The sequence below is a fragment of the Rousettus aegyptiacus genome, unplaced genomic scaffold (genome assembly GCF_014176215.1).
Source record: "Rousettus aegyptiacus isolate mRouAeg1 unplaced genomic scaffold, mRouAeg1.p scaffold_m13_p_11, whole genome shotgun sequence".
NCBI lineage: Eukaryota > Metazoa > Chordata > Mammalia > Chiroptera > Pteropodidae > Rousettus > Rousettus aegyptiacus.
Genome location: NW_023416286.1, coordinates 74800193 through 74827441, shown reverse-complemented (window position 1 = coordinate 74827441; position 27249 = coordinate 74800193). Strand labels below are relative to the sequence as shown.

Below are 27249 nucleotides of genomic sequence, written 5' to 3'. Positions count from 1 at the left end.
CACTACTGTAATATGCTTCTTTCAGGTGGAAATACTATATAAAATGCCCTATCAATAAATTCAAAAATATTTTGTTTTTAACAGTTCCTTACACCAATGTACCATATTTATTCAACTATTATCTCTGGACATTTTGACTGCTTCACAATTTTTAATGATAACAATATTCGGGTGAACATAACTGTAGCCAAATCTTCGCACATATTCATAATTACATTTTTGGGATAAATTCCTAGAAGTAAAATTTTGGTCCAAAGGATACTCACATTTCAAATGTTTATACATCCTTCCACAGAAAAGTACAAGTTTATACAAGCTTCATCAGTGCTAACACATGCATATTTACAGTAGCCTCCCACATTTGGTATGGACTTCTCTTTAATCTCACCCAAACTGAAAGCAGAAAATATAATTCTACTTTGTATTTTTTGAACTACAAGTGAGATAAAACATCAATTCATTAGTTTACTGGACTGTGTCTTTTGTGAAATCCCTGTTCAAATCTTTTTACCTCTTTATTTTGGGGTAGCTGTCTTACTCTGAATAAGAAGTTTCTTCCTTTAAAATATTAACTTTCCACTGTAACACATTACAAATAGTTCTTTTTCCAGTTTATGGTTTGCTATTTAAATTTACAAAAGTTTTATTATAGACATATTTGATTTTTCAGTCAAACATATCAATCGATTCCAATGTATGATTTCTAGATTTGGTGCCAGCCACTCTGGAAATTTCTTTCCCATACAGATTTATGAAAGTTATTCTCTTAAACCTTACTTTAGTATCTCTGGTCCATTACTCTGATTCAGTTTTTATGAAGCAAAAGGTTAGGGAGAAGTATTTGAAATCTGACAGTATTATTTCCGAAAGTCTTATTTCTGAAAAGTATCTGACAAAGCGTAATGCCTAGGCAAACCGCTGTATTAAGTATCATACAGAAGCAGCTTTATCTAAGCTTCCAGAGTAGGACAGTATAAAAAGGCACCTCATATACACTGGCTTAATATCTTTAGCAATTAATTTTTATCCCGTTCCATATACCTGGTGCTTTTTAGGCCTGCTTATTCCACAGCTTACTGCACATCTGTACTCAAATATTACTTCTTCAGGGAAAATGGCCTCATGAGGCCCCTTTTATAAAGTGCTCAGAATTTTCCCCTTTATTCTATAGCAGATCTCAGTTGGAAGTGATACATTTATTTATATTAATTTGATTACTGGAACCATGGCAGAGATGAGACAATTTGTGATCCCAAGTGCAGGAGACGACATATATAAATTGGTGCTCCAGTGAGGGAGGGAAGGTCTTGGTAGAGCTTTGTTTCTTTGTTTGAATTTGTTTTTCTTAAAAAATTATAAAGTCACATTGAAGCCCGGCAAAAAGCTGGTACATAGTCCTTCTTTGGAAATAATCAATCTTTCCCTCACACATTTTTTAGAAGAGCTGAAGAGAATCATAATCACTTTAAAAATTCGTTTCTAATGGGTTAAAAGGGGAATATATATTTCATCCTAAAGTGATCTATCTACTTAATTATGTTATTTATCATTTCATACTCTTCAAAATAGGTACATATCAGCATGTTTTCAGGCACTCGCCAGTTTTAAATTGTATACAAATGAAATAAAAAACATTTGATTTCTAAGACTGGTAGTTGAACAGCAATAATTCAAATATGTATAGAGCTTTACAGTTTATAGAGCTTTTTTTGGTAAACATTATTTTATTTAGTATTTGCAATTTTAGTGTAGGACAGGGATTTTATATTTAGGGAAGGAACTCAACCTGAATTAACAAATTTAGTAAGTGGAAGGACTTGAACCTAGGACATGTGCCCCTCCTCTATCAAACCCAGGCCATATATTAGCCACCCAAAACACAGCAAAACCCCGACCTTCTGCCTCTCTGATGCTGTTCCTCAGTGCCCAGCATCTCTCAACTTCTTATAAAGCATCTCAAAATGCATGTTCTCTAAGTCTTCACAGATTCCACTCACACCACTTCTATCACATTAAAAATGTATTCTCTCAGTTCTCAAATATTCCATGGTCTATTATTTTGCATTACTGGTAAATCTCTTTTTCTCCCACTTTTAAATAAATCCTCTGAAAAAGATGTTATTTCTTCAAAGATAAAGGCTTTTATAACTTCACACAGTGCCTAATGTACGAATTAAAAATTGACTGTTAATAAACTGAAGCAGAGAGGTTATGTTCCACAAAATGAAAAACACACTCTTTTTCAAGGCCTTGCCTTGCCTGACACTAACCCAGACTCGGTGTCCCTGTGCCCACCTGCAGGTCCCTAGATCTGCTCAAGGACACACCTCAGCAAGCCCAAGGAGGGCAGTGTTCTCGAGACAGGCCGAAATTTTTTAAAACTGAGGAGGTGGCACTGTTTTTCCATCCCAAGGCAGAGGAGTGTTGCCTGGAGGCTTTTCTTTACAAAACAGGTTTTTCATGCTAGCTTCCGCCCAGCAGGTGCTCCAGGGTGGGGCAAGAGGAGGCAGGGAAGGAAGAAAAGTGAGAAGCAGAGTGGACTGAAGGCCCTTTCACTCCCCATGATGAAATTCCCAAGGAACTTCTCTAATTCTATCTTACGGCATAATCAAATGTGAAAAAAAAAACAGGTGAGGAAAGAGGGAGAGGCAGTGACTTTTCTTCCATGCCAAGACAGGTCTCATGTTGATGAATTTATAGTCGAAGCGTCAACTCTGCCATGCTGTCTATTTTTATCTTTGTGACTGATGAAGAGTGAAAGATGTTCATTTGCAAAACTCCAAACTATTTCCTAAAGGGAAAACTTGCGCAAGCACTTGTTTTTTTTTTCCTCCTTCTTTATCAAAATTTTCCTCCTTGCTTGTAGAAACACGAGTGGTTAGATCTCCAACCCAGCCTGCAGTACTCACCCCAAAGGATGGAGTCTCTTTCAACACGTGCAGTCACACATTTAGACACACTGGGCCTACTGCATGCATCCATCTTTACAGCCTCAATTACACACAAGACATACATACTCACACCAATTAAAACCACCTGGGCACACCAATGCATTGCACATGAGACTGCAACCATTTTTTGCCCTTAAGAGCATTATCTAAGACACATGTGTCAACATTTGACTCTAACACTGTGGATCTCATTTTCGGCATTCTATTTATGTCTTGCAACCTCATGCATTTTCCGGGTGACCGTGTGGTCTCTAAGTTCCGATTACTGGGGGCGGACTCGCGTTATGACAGCCTGGCGATTCGTAACTTCAGGGAAACCAGCTTTAAGGTAATGTTTCTTTAAAATGGAAAATGTGTAAACCCAGTCATAGGCGAGGGGTGACTTAGAGCCTATCATCACCTCTCAAACAGAAACATAATTCTTTTACAAGCCATTATTAATGCATAAGCTAATGCGAAGCGCTGAGTTCACACTATTAAAAACCTGTCGGGGTGAGGGCACAATAAAAAGGCGTCCTTTCTTAATCGTGGTAATGGTTACAGGAATCTACACATATGAGAAAACTGCACAGAGCTGGACACGCGAGCACATGCAAGTGAGTGCATGTGAAAGTAGTGCAATCTGAAGCAGCTCTGCAGATTGTACTGAGGTCTCGGTTTTGATGCTGCACTACCGTCACACAGGACGTTACCGCGGGGTGAAACTGGGTGAAGAGATACAGGAATAGGGACCCTCCCTGTTTTAGAGGACAGGGGACTTCCTATAAGCCTATAATTATTTAAAAATAAATTTTTCAAAAAGAAAACCTGTCAGTTGCAAAGACTGTCTGCCATACACACACACATACCTTCACACATTTAGTCAGTCACATGTTCATTCAGTCAACATTTATTAAGCTGCCTGGCATTGCTCTATCTACATGCTGGGGCTGTACACATAAAATGACATAATCGTCGATCTTGAGGAATCCGAAGACTAGTCATCCACCAAAAGCAACGCATGGAGGGAAGAGAAGGTTCGATCGTAGTTTACGTGAAGATGGGATGGTCTGCCATTGGTCAGAGTCACAGTTCAGCCTTACATGAAAGCAAATTTATTTCTAATCACTATTCCATTCACAAAATAAATCATTATGTATAACTAGTATAAAATGGTCCTGTTAACCTACGATTGCATCATTAAAAATCTCAACCCTGGAGAGGTTTTGCTGAAGGTATTTCTAATTTAAGGGCAAAGAAACGTTCCATTAACATATGTTGACTTCTTTCAATAAAGGGGGTCACAGTGTTTGATTTAAATAACTGGATGTTTCTTTTAAATTGTTTTTTGAGTCACATCTTTGGAGATGCTATTTAAAATGTTCAAGCTAAATTTACAGCTTACTTTAAAACATATAAAACTGAGGGGTGATAACCTCTTAGAGGGAAAAAATACTTTATATTATTAGAATTTAAACATCTATAACTAATGGAAGAACATTAACTTGCAATAGAAACTACTATTTTTCAAAATACAGCTAAAGATTAATGGTGTATGTTATGTACGTTCCTGGAAATGTTTTATAAAAGCAACAATTTCATTTTAATTAATATGATCTTCTATTTAATAAATACCTTCCCCTTGATTCTGTTTAAGTTTCCATTAACAATATCACAATGCTTTAATTAATCAGTCTATCTGCAAAGTTGGCTTTGGGTTCCCTGATATTTATATTATATCTGGAAAATGCTACACAAGAAAATATAATCCTGTAAAAAAAAATTAAAAGCAAGGAATGTCATTATTGTGCTCTGGCCTTATTAAAGATTTATTACCAAACTATGTTTTTAGAAATAAGAAAGTAAAAAAATAAAGGACCAATATTACGTTTCAAAACAACACAATTAAGATAAAGATAGAAATTCTACATATATCTTTAGCCTCAGCTTGAAAATCACTGGAATCTAAATGGCAGAGGCCAAGATGACAACAGTGACTATACAGAACTCTAGATTTATTTACACAAAGCACCACCCTGTAACGCCCCAGACCTTTCGCATATGACCTATTGTCCAAAAACTCAATATATTAAAATAGTGCCTTACAGTTGTCAATGTATAAAGTATGTATTATGGCTTCTTCAAAAATCAAACACAGGATTGTCAATCCTAGCAGTTATTATCACAAAGAAAAAACCTTTTTTCTTTTTCTTTTTGCTATCCGTTTTTCTTGTACCTATATGAGATGATGATGCATGCTACCTAAACTTATAGCCATAAGCATTTCACAATACAGGTAAGTCAAACCATCATGCTGTATGCTTTAAACTTATACAGTGATATATGTCAATTATATTTCAATAAAACTAGAAAAAAATAATGCTTAGGCAAAATTAATATGATTTACTATATTATGGAATTTTTGTTTTTCTGTTAAATATAATTGACCTAAAAAGTATCGATAGACATTATCTATCAAGAGACAGGCCTAAATAAAGGACAAGAGATACCAAGTTATGAGACTGAAAGTACTACTTTTTATATTGAAGATATCATTTAACTCCAAAATTTTCATATCAATTCAATGCAATCCCATTAAGAATGCAAAGAGGATTATCTGTTTGTTTTGTGGAACTTTATAAGCTGATCTAAAACATATTCATAAGTAGAAAGGGCCAATAAAAACTAGGAAAAAAACTTTTCCTTGCAGGGAAGGAAAAGAAAAAAAACTCACGAATGTCAAAAATTGGGTGTGGTGTTAAACAGACATTCTGGTTCAAAGAAATCCAATATAGGTTCCTTATTTCAAATTTTCCCTAATAAACAGCCATCAGAATATCATGTCTCTGAAAACATAATCTGCAACAGACTGTACATTTCTTTGAGTCTACCATGTACCAGGCATAGTGCCAAATGTTAGAAATACATCAGTCATCCAAAGCAGACCAGATTCATGCCATCAGAGAGAGCACCTACAAGAGAGAAAGGTAGGCTCCCTCACATCTGTTTATGGAAGACAGGACTTGCAATACAGACCACCCACCACTCTTGAAAAACAACTGAAGCCTCCAGTGGATGTACTGAACATCTGCAGTCCTGGACTGAGATGCAGATTCCAGAGACCTAGGGAGCCTCCATCAAGCCAAAAACAGTTTCAGGAATGAAATTTGGACTTCCAGTACTGTAAACTCAGTGCCAACGTGTCTACAATGTCTCTCTCTCATTTTCAAACCTTTTAAGATTGAGTAAGAGGCTCTTAGAATACCTCGTTTAGACTCATCGAATGTACTACATAACAAAGCTGATGTCATTAATAGGCATTTTCTCTCTCTACAATTACGCTAGGGAGTGGTCCCCTCTTTTAAAATGCAGATCCTATATACAAACCAAGGTTTTCAACAGCTGAGACACTCAAAAATGTTTATACCGAGCCTCATAGCAATCCTCATCTCAGCGAAGCAGGCTGCGATGAAAACCACCAGCCCTTCTGATTTCCAACACCCTGTACTTCTCCAAAGCCCTTGACTTAAAAGCCTGACATCGTTTCTCACCCCTTCTCCTCCACCCAGACCTCTCCCACTCTATTAGTTGCCAAGTCCTATGGGCTCTATGAATAAGTCTTAAGTTGAGACTTTTTCCACTTGCATTGCCACAATAATTGACTGAGTATTAAATAAAATTCACACTCTAACCCCAAAACACATCTTGACAATTATCCCCTATCGTGTACACATTTATCAACACTCAACTACTGTGCACCTTTCCTCACACTGTTCCTTTCTCCTCAAATATCTGACAGAAATCTCATCTTCACGACTTAGCTCTGAAGCAACTTCCTCAAAGAAATCATGTCTTAATTCCCTAACATCTCTGACCCTGGCAATATCTTATATGCTACTCGTATGCCTTGTAGTGCTCATGTAAGTATTCATTATGGAAGTAAAGGTAAGTAAAGATAAGACTTGCCTTGTCCCACCTAGTTCAAGGATGTATCTTATTTGCCCTTTTTTTAGTACTGTACCTCAGATGGGACACTGTACACAGGAGATGAATAAACACTTATCCAATGGACTTCACATTAATGTTAAGATGCTGATGATATTCTCAAATATAAGCATTGTGTAAAAGGGGCTAAAATTTTGATGAGTGGTAGGACAGAAACTTTAATATTTCGATTGATTGCCACAACTGGTATTCCCTAAAACTCGTTATCAAAATTACCAACCTCCACAGCTCAGCTTCCTGCAAAAGGAATCCAAAATCAAAGGTACAGCAATGAAATGCCCCCAGACCACTAGCTTCACTAACTTAGGGTTTACACACACACACACACACACACACACACACACACACACACACACACACACGAGGGGGCCTTCAGGGCAGGACAGTCTTTTGAGTCAGAATGTCTTGGTTCAATCTTGCCTCCATACTTATTACTGTGTGAATATATGCAAGGCATATAAATTCCCTACATCTTGATTTCATCTTCTTCAAAAGGAAGATTATGACATCGTACCTCCTGCATTTTATAAACATGAATACGCTAAATAAGTGCTATATAAGTACTTGTATTATCATTTTTTTGCAAAATACATGGTTTACTTATGACATAATACTTAGGATCAGGTTATCTATTGACTAATTCTTAATAGAATTAGTGCAATAAGCAGCATGAGGACCAAATCCTGAACATAAATCTAGGCTGGAAGCATCTCCCCAGCCACGCAGTAGTCTATGTTTTAACTGGAGTGATGATATCAGAGTTGAAAAGCAGCAAACCCAGAAAAGGAGCTTTGTTTCAACTAAGCTATGTTAAACACTGTTACAGTTGGGGCTAAAAGAATCCTACTTACAGCTGAGTTTGGATTGACTGAAAGACTTAATGGATTGCTGAGTCTTAACATCAATTAATACTTGATACGTATGTCCAAACGGGTAATAAAACAATTCAGAAGGTCCTCATAAATATGTAACATTAAATATTTGCAAAGTGCCATTCAATCAAACAGATAAGATCTATGCTTCTGAGAACAGGAACTCATAAAGCATTTAAATGAATATGGGAAAACCATTAACTGAGGTACAAATTAAAACCGAGACAGCACAATGATCTCTGTGAGTAGGAACCCTTTCTAGTACCTAGTATCTCAGGAGACAGAGTAAAGAAGAAAGACACAAAGTAAAACAGGAATTGGAGATTCAAGAAGCAGCAGGACCTTTCTAAAGATTATCCAAATTCCAAAAAAAAAAAAGTAAATAAAATTCCATGCATGGTAAGTAGATTCTGACTAATTGACTGAAAAACCTCTCCACAAGGTTAAACTGAGATTCCCTCCGTGAAATACTATTTTTTCATTAAGTCTGTAAACTTGAAAGATTAGATGAAATAAGGATCTAGTGCTGCTCAAGCTTTTCTAATTATCCTTCTAATGGCCAGAAGGGGAAAAAAAAATTAAGACCCTCATCCTCTGACAGATTAAACCATTTCAAACATCAAAAATTAATGCACTCAAATGTTTCAAAAGAACAGAACATGTTTAGTAATGACCAAATAAAGGTGTGAGGGAGGAGGACAAGGAAAAGATAATTTCATAGTAGAAAGACTGAGGGCCATTCTGTCTGTGATAACACACGAGCAATGAAACTGAGCCTACGGAATTCATTCCGACTTGCCTGCACACACATTGCAGGCCCTAGTGGAAAAATGGAAATTAACTGTGTGTGTGTGTGTGCGCGTGTGCATGTGCAGGTGCACGTGCACACACACATGTGTATGTACACACACCCTGCTTTAATAATGATTTCAATTTCTTGATATTTTACTAAAATACAGTAAGTTTGAATTATACAATATTTAGCCCCTCGACAACGATAACCAGTAAAAGCTACCACGCTCCCATTTCTAAAGAGCATTGACTAATTACTTAAGGCAAAGGGAGAATGGTAGTACATACTGTAAAAAGACATAGTGGGTTTAAATGTTTCCCGTAGGAAGAGTTCCTTGGCAAGGGTTTACATTTCTCTATTCGAGGTACTATTTATGTTTGCAATAAAGACTAAAATTATGAAAACTGGGCAATGGATCTAGTTATAATAAGTCAAGCAGATCCTCACAGCAATTGTTGTTTAGGTTGAAAGAAGAAAATAGGAAAGCATTAAATCCATTAGATACTCCTAGGAGCCCTATGTTTACCGACAGTCTTGAAAGAAATTTTGCATCTATTCTTATTGCCATCAATAATATACAATATTCTTTAGCAGATCATGTTTCTCTATGCTTTTCTGGAGAAAAAAAAAAAGATGTGGTCAGTCAATAAATAACTTCTCCAGTCACAACATTAATAAAAACCCTCTTACTCTTTGCCCTTAGATAAATGATTCTTCAGAGTGCTTAGGAAAATAAACATCACAAAAATACTAGCAAGAGAGAAAAACCTATCAGTCCAAACTGCAAAGGAATAGAAGGAAAACTACCCAGAAACAAGGCCTCATTTTCTGCACTCTGACCACCACTACCTCCACCCTCTTCCTTTACTAGCATTACCGTTTGAGATTTTTGATTCTGCATCTGCAAAACGAGATAATAAACACACCTGATTTGCAACGCCCCGGCAACAACAAGCACACCCAGCACTCAGATCTTGGATTCTGATGTCATTCTCCAATAACAGGAACAAGATGTCCTTGGAGAAATGTCTGATTCTAGGACTGAGGCAGGAAATATAAGATGAGTACTTAGCTCCATGTAGTGCCAAAAAAGTACAGAAGTACTTAAAACACATATACACCCACATGCACAAACACATACACACACAATAATGGGGTTTGTCAAAGAAATATAAGGGCCAACTGAAAGAATTCCCAATGATGAAACCTAGAACAATTTGAGAAACAAAATTAACTAGTATTAGATTATAATCCAAAGAATAAAGTAAATATCCACAAGTTTGTACTGAAAAAAACTGTTTAGAAAGGGGGGAAGGGAAAGGATGGGAAGGGAAGGGAAGGGAAAGAAAGGGAAAGGGAGGGGAGGGGAGGAGGGGTTGAGGGGAGGAGGGAAGAGGAGGGAAGGATAGGATAGGCACACAAATAGATGAACAGAAAGATAAATAAAGGAGGAAAGACAAATGTTTTAAGTTAGAAATTCCAAATCCTGTGCACACTTTACTTTACCTCAAGGTGAAGCCTAACTCCCCACTTCTTAAGTATGGAGAACACATAGCGACTTCCTTCTAAAGAAAGTAACTTTACATGGGCGAAACCTGACAGACTCCATTTCAACCAAGTAATCAAGGTCAGCATCAACAGTGATAAGTCATTTTAATAGTAAATACCATTGATCCGACATAATAAGAATGGTACTTTACCTCTGTGATCCTCCTCTTAAAAACCTGTAACCCCAGACTCACCATGAAAAGAACAGGAGACAAATAGCAAGTGAGAGACATTCTGCAAAATATTTGACCAGTACTCTTCGAACTGTGAAAGTCATCAAATACAAGGAAAGTCTGACAACTGTTATAGCCAAGAGAAGTCAAAGAGACATGACCACAAAATGCAGTGCTGGATGAGATCCTGGAATAGAAAACGGGCAGTGGGTAAAAAACAAAGAAATCTGAAACAAGTATGGACTTCAGTTTAATAATACACCAATATTGGTTCACTAACTGTAATAAATATACCAATCTAATGTAAAATATTAGTAATGGGAGAACTGTGTGCGGAGTATATGAGAATTCTCTGTACTAGCTTCCCAATTTTTCTGTAAATCTCAAACTTTAAAAAGTAAAGTTTATTTTTAAAAATGCCTGCTTCACCTTCTCCACAAGGCTAAATTTTTAAAGGGTTTTTGGAAGGGAAGTAAGTCAATGGATATAAAGTATACAAGATGAGTAAGTTCTAGAGATGTGCTATTCAAAAAAAAATGGTGGTGTGCACTTAAAAATTTGTTGAGTATAGATGATCATTTCAAATGTTCTTACCATAAAAAAAAAAAAGGAATATAAAACTCTTGGAAGTAATGGATATACTTATTACCCTGATTATGGTGATGACATCATATTCACGAATTCAAATTCATCAAATTATGTACATTAAATATGTACAATTTTTTGTTTATCATACTTCAATAAAGCTATAAAAAAGTTTAAGTACTTAATTTGTTCACAGGCTACAACGCCTCTTAAAATGTATTAAAAATAAATATTATGCTTTTCCAGTTGTTTTGCAAAAGAAACATTTTCCATTTATTTTGAGGGGCTCTCAGAGATCTGCTTTTCCACCTGAAAAAAAGAAACAGGTCAACTGTGGCACTGGGTGGGAATGTTAGAGAGACTCACCTGAGAAAATGAAGTTACTTGGAAGAGATTACAAATTATAAATGAATCATATAAGGTTGTTCCTTTCTCCACTATAGTTGAGTTTGCTCAAATATACTCTAATAAGGAACATTTAATTATCGCTAACAGAATGATCTCTAGAAACATTTTTTTTTTTTTTAAACCACAGACATTTTCATTTGATCATCTTACTACTGTGTTCTATGCAGGCAAGGAATACTTCATACTTCCTTACCACACCATTATAGGTGTTAATTTTATTTCTTATCTTTTTACTGTCATTGGTTATCCCATAAATTATTCATGTTAACATTCATTGCTTTCTTTGGAAAGAACTACTAAAAAACATAGAAAAAGCAAGAAATTAACATATATATTGGTTTTAAAAGTCATAGCAATATGAAGATTAATTGTATATATTACAACTGGACATGTATTTATCTTCCTAGCCTCTTCTCAGAACCAGCCCTTCTTCATCCCAAGGAAATTATGCTTAGTCCAGGTGTTTTGGGTAAGAAGGCCCTTTCCTCCGAGGCCCAGGAGTGGGCCTATGACCTTGACCTAACCGATCTGAGCATTCTCCACTGGTCATCTTGATTGGTTTGGGAAATGGGTGACCAGGGCAACTGGTAAGTCATCAGAAAAAGTGTTTGCTCTTTCTCTGAGACTATAAAATGTTTTTATGATGAAGATAACCAGCAGCCATGTTGTGGCCACATTTTAATAGTCTAAGAATAAAGCAAGCAGAAACAGCGAAGCTTTAAAGTGAATGGAGAACAGAGTACTCATGATATAAACTGCTGAATGAAGCAGCGCTTCGCCTCCTGGATAAACCAGTTCTGTAAGTCAAAACACCATGAACCTGTTTTTGATTAGGCCAAGTTTGGGTTGGTCTGTCAGGATTGGGTTTAGCTGTGAGTGACAGCAAATTTAAAGGACAGTGGCTTAGATGTGACTGTAGTTTCTGTCTCTGGCATTCGGAGTGCAAAGTCAGGCATTCAAGGGCTGGTATGAAAGTTCTGCTCCCCTGTCTTTTACAGAACTCTTCACGTTCCCGCTCACAGCACTGGCTTTAATCCCATCTTACTGGTTTCCTATGGCAGCTAAACCTCTAGCCATCGCATTTACATCCCACACAAGAGAAATGAAGAAGGGATGAATGTGCGCAAAGAGAATGCACTAGGCAACTTTAAAGGTGTGCTCACAGAAGCTGCTAAACCGTACATCCACTGACATCTCACCGGCCAGAACTTACTTGGCCACACCGAGAGGCTGGAAAATGTCATTTTTTTTGCTGAGCAGCCATGTGCATAAGTAAAAATTCTATTATAGAAATTCTGTTATCAAAGAAGATAATTCTATTATCAAAGAAGATATTGTAAGACAACCAGCCTCAGCCACCACAGCTGGGTTTCTACAATTTCCATCCAACACAACTTATACAAATCATATAATACATAACAGGTGTTCTTTCAGTGACTTTGGTAAAGAGAGAGCAAACTGATCATACACATTGACTTTTAATATGATAGCAACAAAAGTGAATAAATAAGAGGATGTGAAGACTATGATGACACGATCTTCTAAAAGTAGAACAAGAGACAGAAAATAAGAGCAAAATAATTTTTAAAAATTGGAATTCCAGACCAAGATTTCCAAATATGGGAGCTAAAAGGAAACAGGGAAAATGAAGATAAGGACAGCATCATCAAAATAGGAATCCTCTTGCTCTTCGAACCATTCTCAGAACTTAAGAACTGAACATATGATGGAAATGAATTTGAAGTAGTAATCTTTGGAAGGAACAGTGCCCCTGGAGCCTCTGACATGTCTCTATCTGGTTGCGTGCTATCTGAACTCAGTAAATGAATTTATTTGTATAGCAAGAGACTTCTGTATTGAAAGGAAAGGGAAGGGGAGAAGAGGAAGGGAAGGAAGGAAAAGGGAGAAGGAGAGGGAGAGAGTGAGAGAGGGAGAGAGGGAGAGAGGGAGCGAGGGAGCGAGGGAGGGAGGGAGGGAGGGAAGAAGGAAGGAAGGAAGGAAGGAAGGAAGGAAGGAAGGAAGGAAGGAAGGAAGGAAGGAAGGAAGGAGAAAAAAAAGGAAAGAAAAAGAAAGAGAAAGAGACAGAAGGAGAGAGAAATTCCTAAAACAAAGATTTAAGTTTCTGGAATGACAGGGCTAGTGGAGTACTCTGCAAAACTTGATGAAAACAGACAACAGAGTTACAATCCAGAACACTCAGAAGAAGAAGACACTTCTCTGAGATTTCAGAGAGAGAACACGAAACTGAGGGGAGAAAACGTCATTTAACAAAAGTATTGGCAATCATAATGTCATCCAAAGGGACACGAGAGTAGAGGAATGCCTTCAAAACCCCAAAGGAAAATTATTTCCAATCCTGAATTCCAGGCCCAACTACACTATCGATCAATTATAAAGGTAAAGATATTCCGAATGTGCCAGATGTCAAAAAAATTACCTCTCCTTCCACCTCTCCCCCTCACGTAGGAGGACATGCACAGTAAAGATGGGCGAAAACAAGGCTGAGACAAGGAGACAGAGGGCACAGGAGAAGAGAGGACAATTATGGGGACTCCGGGGCCAGAGCTGTGCAAAAGGTGGGGCAGGGCTGAAGGCTCCAAGGAGGACCTCACAGGACACCTCGCGAATCTGAGTGCGCAGAGAATGCGACAACTTGGAGACTAAAGCAGTGATCCAAGTGCTCAACACTCAACAAAAATCAGACAAAATTCGCAGGAAAGGAAAAGTTATCACTATACACAACACAGCTGTGAGCAGCACCTCCAATAGGTATAATTTATAAACATTTAATATAGATCTAACCTAAGTCAGTGCAACTACACTGGAGAGCCAGGAAAATTGCATGTTTGATGGGGGGGGGGGCATGGAGTTAAAAGAGCTAGATCTTCATATTATGTATTGGGTAGTCCACAGATAAGGGCTAACACTAAAGGAAATGAAAGGAAAGGAAAAGCTATATAAACAAGTTATTTAGAGACACAGAGTTTAAAAATCAAAAGAAGCAGGTAAAAGAGTTGAGAATAGTTCCACAGAGAATGGAAAGATAGGAGGAAGAAAACAAGCAAAGAATCGCTGCCTTTTCTAAACAAACTCTGCTGGTCAACTTGAGTGTCAAGACTATGTGCATAGAAAATTCTGATGAACGTCAAAACCAAAAAGCCAAAATGAGGAGGATTTCTGACAAAAGCAGGAAGACAGGCTCTGCACAGTAATGCATAGCGAAGAGATCAAGTATGTGCTGGGGTTATGGAAGCTGTGCGGGCCAATGCCAAAAATATACTGTGAGACCAACCACCCTAGGGTGGGGGCAATGCGCACAAGAAGAGACCCTAGACACTGTGAAGTCATTAGAGATTTTGTGACAATTTTAGAAGGATTAATCAGGCAACATAGTAAGGGAGGTTGGGAAGTGACAGGCAGAGGCTCCGGTTAGTGATATTTCAACAACTAAAGTAAGAGTTAATAACGATATGAATTTCTATAAAGGCAGAGGGCATTACAATAAGGGAGAGTGAGAGAGAGGTTAAAACTCACTAGAAATCAAGAAAATACACATCAAAACAACATATTACTTTATATCTATCAGAATAATAAAAATTAGAAAGGAGAATAATGCCAAGTTTTTGGCAGTGATTTGGAAAAAGAAAAAAATTTACACCAATTTGGTGGATGTTTAAACTAGTACAACCATTCTGGAAAAAATAAAAATATGGCAATACTTAGTGAAATTAAGTATGTTCATGCCCTACACGATCAGGTAACTCCACTCTTCTTAAGGACATGTGTTTGGAAAAGCTTAATGTAACAGTGTAGTAATAGGAGTTGAAGGCTTCGGAGGTACACAGTAGGAAAGGGAAAATATGGTGGGTGAGCATTATGAAATACTATGCAGAAGCGACAAACTGATAGAAACACAGATATAACTTATGAAACACAGTACTGGGTGAAAGCTGTAAGAAAAAGAACTGAGGTTTACAGCACAAAACCAATTATGAAAATTAATCACACGTATCTGAAAAACACCACCACCAATTCTGCAAGGGCTCCTGCCCATCCGGAAACACAGTTCAGGCGACACTGGAAAATGCGCCTGCTTGGCGGTGAGGAGCAGGGCACGGCAATGGGAGGACGGTGTAAGTGGCGACTGAAGATAAAGTAAAAGCAGTAAATAAAACAGAAGCGGCTTCCATGCTCCACTAAGAGTGGTGGAGCATGAACGGAGGGACGACAAACTCATGACAAACTCAACTGTCTACATCGAAAATACCATCGCCACCCACCACTAACCCCATCTCCCAAAAAGAGAAAGACAGATAGAAATGGGATCGAGTTTTCTAAAAAGGATTAGGCATCGGAAGAATTACGAGACGAGGATTCCATGTTGGCTCCCAAACCCTCTAGGTACATGACTTAAAAAATGATTTTACCTTTCTTTGCCTCAGTTTCCCAATGTATAAAAAAGGGACGAAACGGTAACTTCTTAGTGAGGAATAAACTGTGAAACAGTCTATAAATGTGTGGGTTTTTTAAGCCCAGACACCGGAAAACAGTCTAAACGTAAAGCGGCCATTACTTGGCATCTGAAACATGGCACAGGTCTCTCCAGGATAACGGTGCCAGAGGCAGGAAGTCTCATGGTGTGCCTACCCGTTAACTGTTAGGTAATTCTGAAATTACATTTTAAAATGAATTGATGTAAACATTTTCTATTAGTCCTACTCTTGAGGAGACCATTTCTACTGAAAATAAGTTTTCTGACACTCCCTAGAAAGGAAATACAATGAGTCCATTTATCAAAGTGGAGAATCAAGTTAACAGCCAAGGAAGCACATTATCTACCCTGCCTGACATCACATTCTACCATCTTGGCCACACGATATCACGCGGGACTCAAAGGGAGAATTCTACTCCCAAAGTAAGTTTCAATTCCAGTTCCTTAAGTTTTAAAGTCAGTGTTACTTGGACATCACATCACAGCCAGAATCAAATGTAATCTCCCCAAGATGAGGTTGATCACCCTTTCTGGTGTCTGGTGTTTGTCCACAGCTGATCAAAAAGTCGGAGGGCAACTGGCTTCTCTGCCTTGCATATAATATGCTCGTTTCTGGCTCATAAGTTCTAAAACACTTCACTCATTTGCTGCTTGGCCTCATCATCTCTGCCAATCGACAGTCTCACTTTCCTTTTAACATTTTTAATGTCTTCCCTGGCTGCCCTATCCACTACATCCACCACAGCAATATCAGAAATCATTAAGAAAGCACACGTGTATTAACTGACATCTCAACAGGAGAAAGCCAATGTATCAATCAGAAAACTCTAGTGTATATATATATATATATATATATTTGGCTGTATATTTATAATAAGCGTCTTTAGATACTTGCTATAATAAAGTGAAGTACCACAATATTAAGGATGAATTATGTATAAAAGTATACTTATTACATAAGCTAATTATACTGAATATAACATTTATAGAGAAAAATATCATGTGCCATTTATGGTGAAAACTCGTTATCCTAAACATACTTTATTTACACTTAATACACATGCCTTATAATAGTTCTTTCAACTTTCCATTAAATATAAAAACCATGATGCCAAGAAATACCATAGTATAAAGACTACTACTACCACTACTACTACTACTGGCTAATAATAATAATAATAATAAACAATAAAGATTATCATGTGTCAGACACTGGAGAAGTCCTTTCCATGTATTAATTCATTTAATGCTCTCAGCACCCTAAGAGGTAGGGGTAACTAATATTCCTATTTCATAGATGAGAAAATGAAAGTATAGAAGTAAAAAAGATTAACTAAAGTCACACTTTAAGTAAGCTGTGGGGTGGGGGGGAATCCAAATCCAAGCAGACACAGGCTGGAGATTTTTACCGCTCACCATACTGCTTCCACAAGCTTCCATAACAGACAGAACAATGCTTTATAAAAGGTGGAGGTTACATACCTGGATTCTGGACTTCACACACAGCAGCTGTTCAGTAAGTATAAGAAGAATGGTTGTGAGCTTAAATTATCCTGAGAATCTCTATGAACCAGCAAATGTGCTACAAATACTGCTTAACATGATATCGGGACGCTGCTGAAAGGTGATAAAAAAGCAGAAGACTGCATCTTGATCACAAGGAAGAATAAAGTCGGACTTCGAGACTCAGATTAATTGTAAAACTGAAGATAAATTTACTGTGTGGGACTAGTGAGTAAAGAATATTGCTATGAACATTTAAAGGCTTGTTTATTAGTTATAAGAAAAGTAACTTTGAGTCATAATTTTGTTTCATAAAATTCCAATCTCAGCAAACTTTTCCATGTATTTCATCATATAAATCATGACTAAGGTATGTCAAATTTGAAACTGCTCCAGAATACCTTCAACAAGTATTCCAGACAACTCGCAGTATCAACATTCTTAGACTAAAGAGGGTTATAAACAAAATATGTAACATCCACTCAAAACTCCAAGACTGACAACCACCAAGTTAATCAAAACAGCTAGGGCCATTCATATAGAGAAGTCAAAGGAACTGACTCGAGTGATCATTTAAACATCTAGATGCTTTGGCCAAAAGTAATTTATGCAAAATACAGAAGATTACAAAAACCATTAAGGGCTCCGTCCTTAGGAGCTAGAGTTTTTCATCAGTAACCTATGTGTCTCGTGCCACAGACAGTCGGCTCACAGGGCTGGGCAACAGCTCCTCAGCAGTGGGCCAAGCCAAAGTTCCGACATAGAGTATGAAGCTGGCGAGGAAGGCAGCGAAGGGGATGCTGGGTTTTAAGACGACAGAACGAAAGAGAATGTGGGGATTAGAAAGTTCAAACAGCTCATTCTACAAATAAGAACACAGCCCCTGACTCACCCAGGTGCACACAGCTCCGGAGTGAGAGGCAGCTTTGGGATCAGAACCCAGGTACCCCTGCCTGGGCCATCTCCCGCTGTGCTGCCTCCTGGTGACGTCGTGTTTGGAGATCTTAACATATTAGCGTCCACAGACTTTACTGCTCCCGTTAACATCAGGGCTTTCATTCACTGAACAACATACTTTCCATCCTTGAAAGAACTGCCCACGTCTCATTTTCCAAAATAAAAACAAAAGGAATATGTCTACGATCATATTAAGAAAAAATGACTCGCAAGCTTAAATGTCTTCAATGCACACCTATCCTAATTGTAAATTAGTGAGCAAAGATTTTACATTTGAAAAAATAATAAAGTTCCACTATTATATTGTACTTTGTATTTACACATAACATTTATTTCAAAACATCACAGTAGAGCATCATGACATTCCTATGAAAAAAGTAAGGGATACTTATAGTAATTAACATGTATGGGTAGGGAAATTAAGACAAAGAGAAGTTAAATTTCTTGTTCAAGACCATCTAGCAGGATGTGCAACAGTGAATAAAACATCTCAAGTCCCAGTATACTGGCCACTGACAACATGAGTAAAATTTTTAAAGCATCAGAAAAATCATGTTAAGAAAAACCACAAAAGAAAGTTAACTTGAAATTTTAATAAGTTAAATTATGCCCTTTACTCTCTCGCCAAACTGTCTCGTAGTCTTAGCATCAAATAAGTTGGAAGTTTAGACTTCTATTTCTCAAGTCCATTCCATTTACTTAAATGTCTTTAAAACACAAAGCCCTGGCTACAGAACAATTTATTAGAAGAAAAAAAAATGATGCTTGTGCTGATGGGCCACAATAACATAAATCAATGCAAAGCAATTACTTTGCTATCAAAGCATTTGAAGATACTCGGAGCCTGTATTTTCTTGGTTCTTTACAAGATGCAACAGAAAGCAACGAAGCTTACCCCAGGTAAGCTCTGGTCTCTACACCACTGTGCACATGAGATACTCACCACCAGAGTATGGAAACAAATTATAGGCACAATCCATTCTCTTTAACCTAATTCCCAGGATGACATAACAAGGTCCTTCTGCCTTTGGGTTGCTTTAACTTCTCTACAGGCAGATCTCACCACGGCCCAGTCTATGAAATAAATAGTCAAGACGTGCCCACAGAAGGTTTTTCATTCAACACAGAGGGTAAGATAAGCAATGGTGACAGTTAGAAGAAAAACAACAGCATCAATTTACCCAAAACACACTTGTTCCATGCAGCAGGTGGCCAATAAGCAATGGATAGAAAGTGCAAGCCCAGGGCCAAGATAAATGGATGAGCCCGAGGTTCAACTGGCTGAGCAGGCAAAGATAAACAACAGCCAGCACGACCTCAAGAGTGGGCGAGAAAAGCCAAAGAGACAGGCACGAGGAGCATGAGTGGTGCCAACCCCGCCACGGAAGACTACGCTCATCCTAGTTCAGAGAAAAGATAAGCATGCTTCAGACCACAGACGCAGACAAATGCAACACACCCACCTGCAGAGTGGAAAGGAAGAGAAAGAGTCTAGTGGTTCCCACCCAGAGATGATGTTTTTGATAGGATTTAGGAGGTATGAGGGATACAGGTACATGGGAGGAAGGAAAAGAAAGTGGAGTCGGAGAGAAGGAAAAAAGAGTGGAGTCCACAATGTGATCTGAAGTGAGGACCAAGGACCATATTGAGCACCAACACCAGCACATCAGTTACGCAACATACGTATAACCCAAATTTCGCTGACTGCCACTTCTTTCTGAAGCATCTGTTAGGGGATTTTTTTTCCCCCCCTGTATGTTTGTTGGTAGTTTTTAAGGCCCTGCTTTTATTGCTCACTTGTCATTCTACTTACAGTAAAGATTAATAACACCGCATATGGTGTGTGATGAATAAGAAATCCAACTTATATGGCACTAGGTGTGAAATTATGCAGTATATCCCCTTGAGTGTATAAAAATCCTATTTCACATGAAGAGTTTCCTACACAGAGAAGTGAAACTTATTCAAGTATTTGCCATGCTCTGGTCTACAAATAGTCTCAGAAAAATAATCTGTGAAAATGAAAACTGTGTTACCCAACTATATTGTCAAACTAAAAAAATGTTAAAGTTACAGTAAACTCTAACTCATCCAAAATCTACTCAACCAAAAAGCCAAGATTATCATAATTTGTTTCAGCTTTAATGCTGTATGTAAAAGAAGAGTGGAAATTTTAAGAAGCCATGTCTGCCTTCTTTTGGAGGGGAGGAGAGTAAAATTCTTCTCAGTCAAAAAATAAACCTATACGATTCCTCCTCCATCGTGGGCCTGGTAGAGAAGGGGAAAGAAAACTTGGAATAAGAAAAGAGTAATGAGCCTTTAGGTGAGTAAAAGGAGATCCAGAGTTGTGTCTGGGCACGCGAGCCAGAGGAAGTTGCAGTGCTCTGCATACCTGAAGAGCTCAGAATTATTTTTTTAAAGTTGCTGGGAGCCATGAACGAGAGAGTGAAAAGGGGTCACGGACCATGCATGATGGGTAGCCAAGCCCAAGTTGTTGGATCCTCATGAGGGAACTTTTAAAAAATGGTTTAGTATTTAATTTCAAGCTTTTTTGTTTCTGAACTTGTTAGTTTTCAGTTTCCCTTATCTTCATAAGGGAACTCTACATGGTCTTGGCAATAAAAAGAAAAATGCAAAAGTGTGTGTGTGTGTGTGTGTGTGTGTGGCATGGGGGTAGGTATAAAGTGCAACAGACTTGCCAGGTTCAAAGCGGCAAGACAGAAAGAAGCAGGACTGAGGGGCCAGGTGCCCGCAACCTCTGAGTCATGCCCAGGACCAGAAGGGAACTCTGGCGCCTCCCATTACTTTTGAAAAAGTTCTAATTTCACTGGACCCCAAAAGAAGAGGTTACAGCAGGTTTTGCAAAAAGACAGAATTAAAGCATTGAAATAGTGGCTACTGTGATGACTTATAAAACCGAGCACTTGGTAAGTATAAGTTGAAATGTCCATCAATGAAAAACATAATTTTCAATCTATATATCATGAATAATCTCCATATCTTAAAGAAGAATAACAAATTACTTTTCCTATAGCTACTCACGGACACACAGGCGAGGTGGATTGAATCACTGGCCACAAATTATAACTTAATTCAACATTTTTAAAAGAAAATGTATCTGATTTTTAAATTGGTATGAAATTTAAAAATTATCAGAGACAGAAACCTCTTAAAAGTTATTCGTGTTATACATAAGGGAAATGGGATGGGGGGAACAGGAATGGCAACATGTAAAGGGAGAAGAGAAAGACCAAAGATGAAAACGAAGGAGGTCATAAACATAGAGAGAGTGGGGGAAGACTCAGGTGAAGAGAGATACAGAAACAAAGGGAAAAGAAAAACAAAAACTGAAACAGAGACATAAACCACTTTTAACTATGTAATTTTTGGTAAGTTTCCTGGAGCCTTAGTTTCCTCATCTGTGAAACAGGTATAAAGAAATGTATGTCATAATTTTATTATACTCATTTAAATAATACATGCAAAAGTAACCTATAACAATGCGTACTCATACACAACCAAGAGTGAGAAGTAGAAGAGATCTTACTATATAAAATGACCATGAATGAAACCTGCTACTGGGAAGCTGACATTGTTATTCCTATTACCTATTCTCTGTGAAATGTTCATTGATCTCTATTCACAGGTTCCAACTTCTTGAACTTTATTCCTGATAGAACATTTATTTCAGCCCACCAGAAGGAAAATTATTTCTAGTATACAGGGGTGAGGTCAGAGGGCTAAATCCAGACCTTGACTTCTGGGTTACTTTGTGTAGTCCGATACTTGAACACAAACGAAAACGGATCTTTCCAATGTGGGCCTTGAAGTATTGTACAACAAAATAGCATCATTAGTCATCATCATAGCAACAGCCTGCATTTACCTTGCTCTCTCTCTCTACATACCAGGAACCATAGTGGGCATTTCAGACCTGTTCTTTCAAAACATTACAACAATTCTTTCAGGTAGGTTGTTATTAAATTAATCTTACAAACGAGAAAATTTGGGCCCAAATATGTTAAATAACTTGCCCAAGGTCTCATGGCAATAAGTGAGGAGTCAGATTTCAAGCAGCTTTTAAAAATTATACCAAATTTTATGATCCTTAAGTACCTTCTAAGCATCAGAGGATGAATAAATTATATCTAGAAAAGCTTTAACACAAGCATATTTCAGTTTTTCTTAATATCCCCCCAAAATGACAAGTCAATTATTGAACATACAGTAACTCTTAGATTCATTCACCTAATTTCTATACTTTCCAGATTGTGAGACTTCAGGTAAAAAAGGCATACTTGGGTCTCAGTTTCTTCATCTGTAATTGAAAATATTCCAAATGATGGCCCAAATTCTATCAAATAATAAAAATTTACTGTTCAACCCCTCCCTGACCTTCCCAGTAATCCCAAGGTGATTCTAATCTTTTTTTCTGCTAAAATATGGTGGAAATCGCTGAATATATATCTTTTGGAGTAGTTTGAAGGACATACCCATATAAACTAAAGTTATATTGCGTTCATACAGTACTGCAGAAATTGAGGCCATTCTTTCGTATCTTAACTTCAGATGAGAGTTTTGTTAAACTGTTACTGAGTAAGAAACAATTAAGGGTTGTGCCTTTTTTAACTAAAAATTTTAAGAAGCAAACAAGAGCACTGTAGTGTTTAGTAATATATAAACACCTATACCAAATACTTTGGCCTTTTTTTTTTTTTTTGCACAAGAGCCTATTATTCAGAATGAAAGTGCCAGCAGAATCTTCCTCAGTTGCCTGAGACTGTGGTTACCCTACTTCTAATAAACAAGACGGCTTCCTGTCTCTGGCTTCCCATTGCCCAACCAGGGTTGAATCATGGCAGCTTTCAGAGTCATGACCCCTGAGTGCACTCATGCTAAAGAGCGTCTGCTTTGATTCACTCTCTGTTGTAGGAAGCTACTTATCAAAGCGCACCTCTTGCTTTCTGAATTTGAAATACTGCATCAGTGAAGCTGAAAAAGAGTTAGCTTTTTACACTCAAAACTTAGTATCTCATTATCTCTAAATTTATCTCCATTTGGTTGATGTATCTGGACTTTTTCTAAGTCTCTAAAGGGATGAAGCTCTGTGTACACTTTTAGATCATTTCGGAAGTGGTTAAAACAGCATCCGGTAGATAATTCTCTAATCAAATACTCATTTTCTAAAGGATCTTTAGTGACAGAACCCACAGGCAGAGTTCATAATCAGAAAATTAAAATTAACTTCAGGTTACAAAATAAATTTACAGGTGATAAACATTTTTCTTAAGGGCTTAAAAAATGCAATAGAACAGTATTTTATGCCACTTTGGGGCTGTTCTGAGATAATTTACTGTCCAACATGGTATTTGAATTGTTTTCAATATGCTGATAAATTATATATAATGCATATCCCACTTCCTTTATTTTGCTCATAATCTATAGGATTGTGTCAGCAAAAGGGCAGCATTTGCATTTCTGATCCTTCCGAGTACAAGAAAAGAGAAAAATATCTGTCTTGCTCTATAAACAAAAGACTTCGATTCTACCTTTCCACCAGCACCATTTTCCTTACTCATGGCAACCTGTTCTGTTGGACAGTCCTGGCATCTCGATATGGAGATACTGCTTCAGGTAACCTGTAAAGGACAGAAATCCTCTTCACCCTCCTTCCACCTGAGCCATTACACAAGTCCTCATGCTTCCTGGAGTTGTCAGAGTCCCAGCCGGTGTGAAATGGTGATGCTGTCAGTCAGCGGGGAAATTTTCTGCTTCTGAAAACCTCTCTCAGAGCTTCCTCTGTGCAGCACCTCGAGCAGCCTTGGAGCGCCGTGTCAGTGTATCAAAATAGCTCTGGCCTGATGACTTCACGAGTTCTCACAAACAGGCCAGTTGGCAGAACTCTCATGCAGTCTGCTCCTCAGAGGAAGACACTTTTTTTTCCTCTCCCCACCATCCCCTAATATGAATAGTTATAGTTTCATTTTGACAAGGGAAGAAGTCTCCTTTCTGAGGTTAGATTCAGCACAAACCTAATGCAAAAATGTCAAAACGCTGTAAGGAGGCCCTGAAAAGAGCTTTATTGCCAATACCAAACCTCCAGTGCCTGTGTTGGTATTTTTATGGTAGACTGCACAGACATCAAAACTGCTAGGTCAACCAACCTTATAGTACATTCTTATTTCATTCATTTTTAGGGCCAAATATCTTCCTGAAGAATATTTATGATAACTGATAATCGGACAAATTTTTCAAAGTCATATTTCTCATATTTACTTCTTTTCCACAAGTAAGATGGCTGGCATAAGGCATCAAAGAAAGAATTACCACTCCATTCATTCACAGCAAGCTTTAGTAATTAATGCTCAAATGAATTTTGAAAAGAAAAAATTTTTTAAGACTTCTTTTTCAAGCGATGAAAAAGGTACTAGATTCTGTATTAGATTACCAAATTTTCTTTGTTTGTAATTTTCCCTTACAGAGTTTTTCACTTCCTTTTACAGTTACCACATGCTAGGTAAGAGAACAGTCTATAAGCAAAGGAGGACCTTCTGACGTTCCAGTATCATAACTCAGTGCTATGTCCGCACTGCACTTTGATTCCAAAAGACAGCATTTAGATTAACTGCTTCAGTGCCCTATGGACACAAGATTTATGCCCAGAGGAAAAAAGCTCCCATATGAGTCTATGGACATAGAGCTAATGAAATAATTTGGTTCACTGGTTTGAGATGGTTCCTCTAAAAGGGGTGAAATCATTGTTCCCAAAAGAGAGGAAAGTGCCAACGCTCTGCTACCCCCATCCCCTCGATTCCCCTCAGTCTCTGTCACGGTCACGAACAGCATCTAATAGCACCGCCATCCTGCAACCATGACGGTGGGAAGCCAGGTTCCTCCACCAATGAAAACATCACGAAGGGATTTCAGAGAACACGCAGGCACATATATGACAGTGAATCCGAAAAATACATTTTATCATACGATTTGTTCATTCCACAAATATTTGCTGATATCTAGCCTGTGGCAAGTACTATCTACGTAATGCCTACGATGACTACTTCAAGAATTTTACTCAATTATTTTTAGTCAGGTATTATGTGGCCATGTGGCCTTAATAAGACGACACACAGACTGCTGTAAATTTGTCTTTATGTTAATCCAATGATTGAGAAATTTAGTTTTAATAGTATCTCCAAGGAAGTATTTAGATTCCCTCAATTATAAAAACCAAGGCCAGTGCAGGCATAGTTGAGAAAAAAATAGCCATGAAATTAGAGTTATGTCTCTCTCCTGCAGAAGCTAATAAACAAAGAGACAATGGATATTCTGAATGCTGAAAGGTCAATTATAAGTGTTGTTATTATAGATGTCATAATTCACACAGGGATGGTATAAGCTAAGTAGTTTGTGACAGTAAACTCAGAACCATAAGGGACCTTAGTAAGACCTAGTAAAAATCTCACATTTTACTAATGGTGCCTTAAAGGTTGTGTGATTGTGCAAAGTCATATAGGTGTTATCATTTTGGAATCAACATTGTTTTATTTATACAGTGTTTTTCCAGTTACACTACTCTGAGTCTGATTCACATGCACACATATGCAGTATACATATACATACTATTGTGTCTGAATCATATGCAAACATATATATGCACATGTACACATCATACTTGCCTGCCTCTGATTTTCCCTCCCTCTCTCTCTCTCATACACACATGCACACATAATTACAGTACTGAGTCTGATCCACACACACATCAAACTACTGTGTTGGACTCATACACACATGCACACACACATTATGTTACCCGATTCATACACATACACTACACTTTGTGTTTGATTCATATGTCTACATACACACATACACACATGTGCATTATACTACTGTTTGATTCATACACCCAACTTACTCATGTATGTATCATACTACTTTGCATCATATGCACAAACTTTATACTACTGTGTATCTAATTTAAACGCAGATACCAACCTATTGGTACATATACACATACACTAAATTTCTAATAGTAAATCTTGTTCGTATTTAAAATATATATTTTTCGAAGTAAGAAATTCAAATGTGAAATAGATACACGTGTAACTATTTCAAAACCATTGTGCTTTTTCTCCACAGGAGGCCCACACGCCGCCGGAAGTTCCAGCATGTTTTGCGAGTACTCAACACCAATACTGATCGGCAGTGGAAAACAAGCCTTTTCCATCACTGCAATTAAGGGTGTGGGGCGAAGACATGCTCATGTGGTGTTGAGGAAAGGAGACATCGACCGCAGTGAGAGGGCAGGAGAGCTGAGGGTGAGGTGGAACTTGTAATCATCATTATGCAAAATCCACGCCAGTGCAAGATTCCAGACAGGTTCTCAAACAGACAGAAGGATGTGAAGGACAGGAAATACAGCCAGGTCCTGGCCAATGGTCTAGACAACAAGCTCCGTGAAGACCTGGAGCGACTGAAGAAAATTCGGGCCCGCAGAGGGTTGTGCCATTTCTGGGGACTTTCTTCGTGTTCAAGGCCAGCACACCAAGACCACCAGCTGCCAAGGCTGCACTGTGGGTACGTCCAAGAAGAAATAAATCCGTAGGCTTTGTCTGATAATAAATAGTTTATACATTTAAAAAAATTATTGTAATTTATATGACGTAGTATTTTTGCATCTATAGGAGTCCTTACGGAGTTGAAAGGAAATGAATCCTATCTGGGCATAAACAATAACGTGGAAATTTGGTGAGCTCATAGGTATCCACTTGTATGAAGATTTTGTTTCTTGGCTGGAAAATGAAGATACTAGCATTGTTTGTGTTGTACTGTCTTCCATAATATGGGGTGAGGGAGTGGACATGCACGGCAACCAGGGATGAAGAATACGTTCTGTCTGGCCTCAAGACAAATTCCCAGTTTCCAAACCCATAAAGCAGAGTAGGAGTGACATGCAGAAAGCACTTGAGCAACATAGCTTGAG

The 27249-nt window shown here is 37.9% G+C and overlaps 1 protein-coding gene and 1 pseudogene across 6 annotated transcripts in view; one reads left to right on the top strand and one right to left on the bottom strand.

The window, feature by feature from the left end:
- The window catches only part of KLF12 (Kruppel like factor 12), a 380697-nt gene that overhangs the window by 294218 nt on the left and 59230 nt on the right, over window positions 1-27249 (bottom strand). The window contains exon 1 of one of the 6 annotated variants that reach the window (XM_036228901.1): window positions 23816-26691. The exons of the other annotated variants lie outside the window; for them this stretch is intronic. Within the exon in view, the coding sequence (XP_036084794.1) occupies window positions 23816-23845 (30 nt within the window). The 5' untranslated portion in view covers window positions 23846-26691. Of the gene's footprint in view, window positions 1-23815; window positions 26692-27249 lie in introns of those variants that run through there. 6 annotated transcript variants of the gene reach the window in all.
- Window positions 25138-26863, top strand: LOC107504275 (annotated as a pseudogene).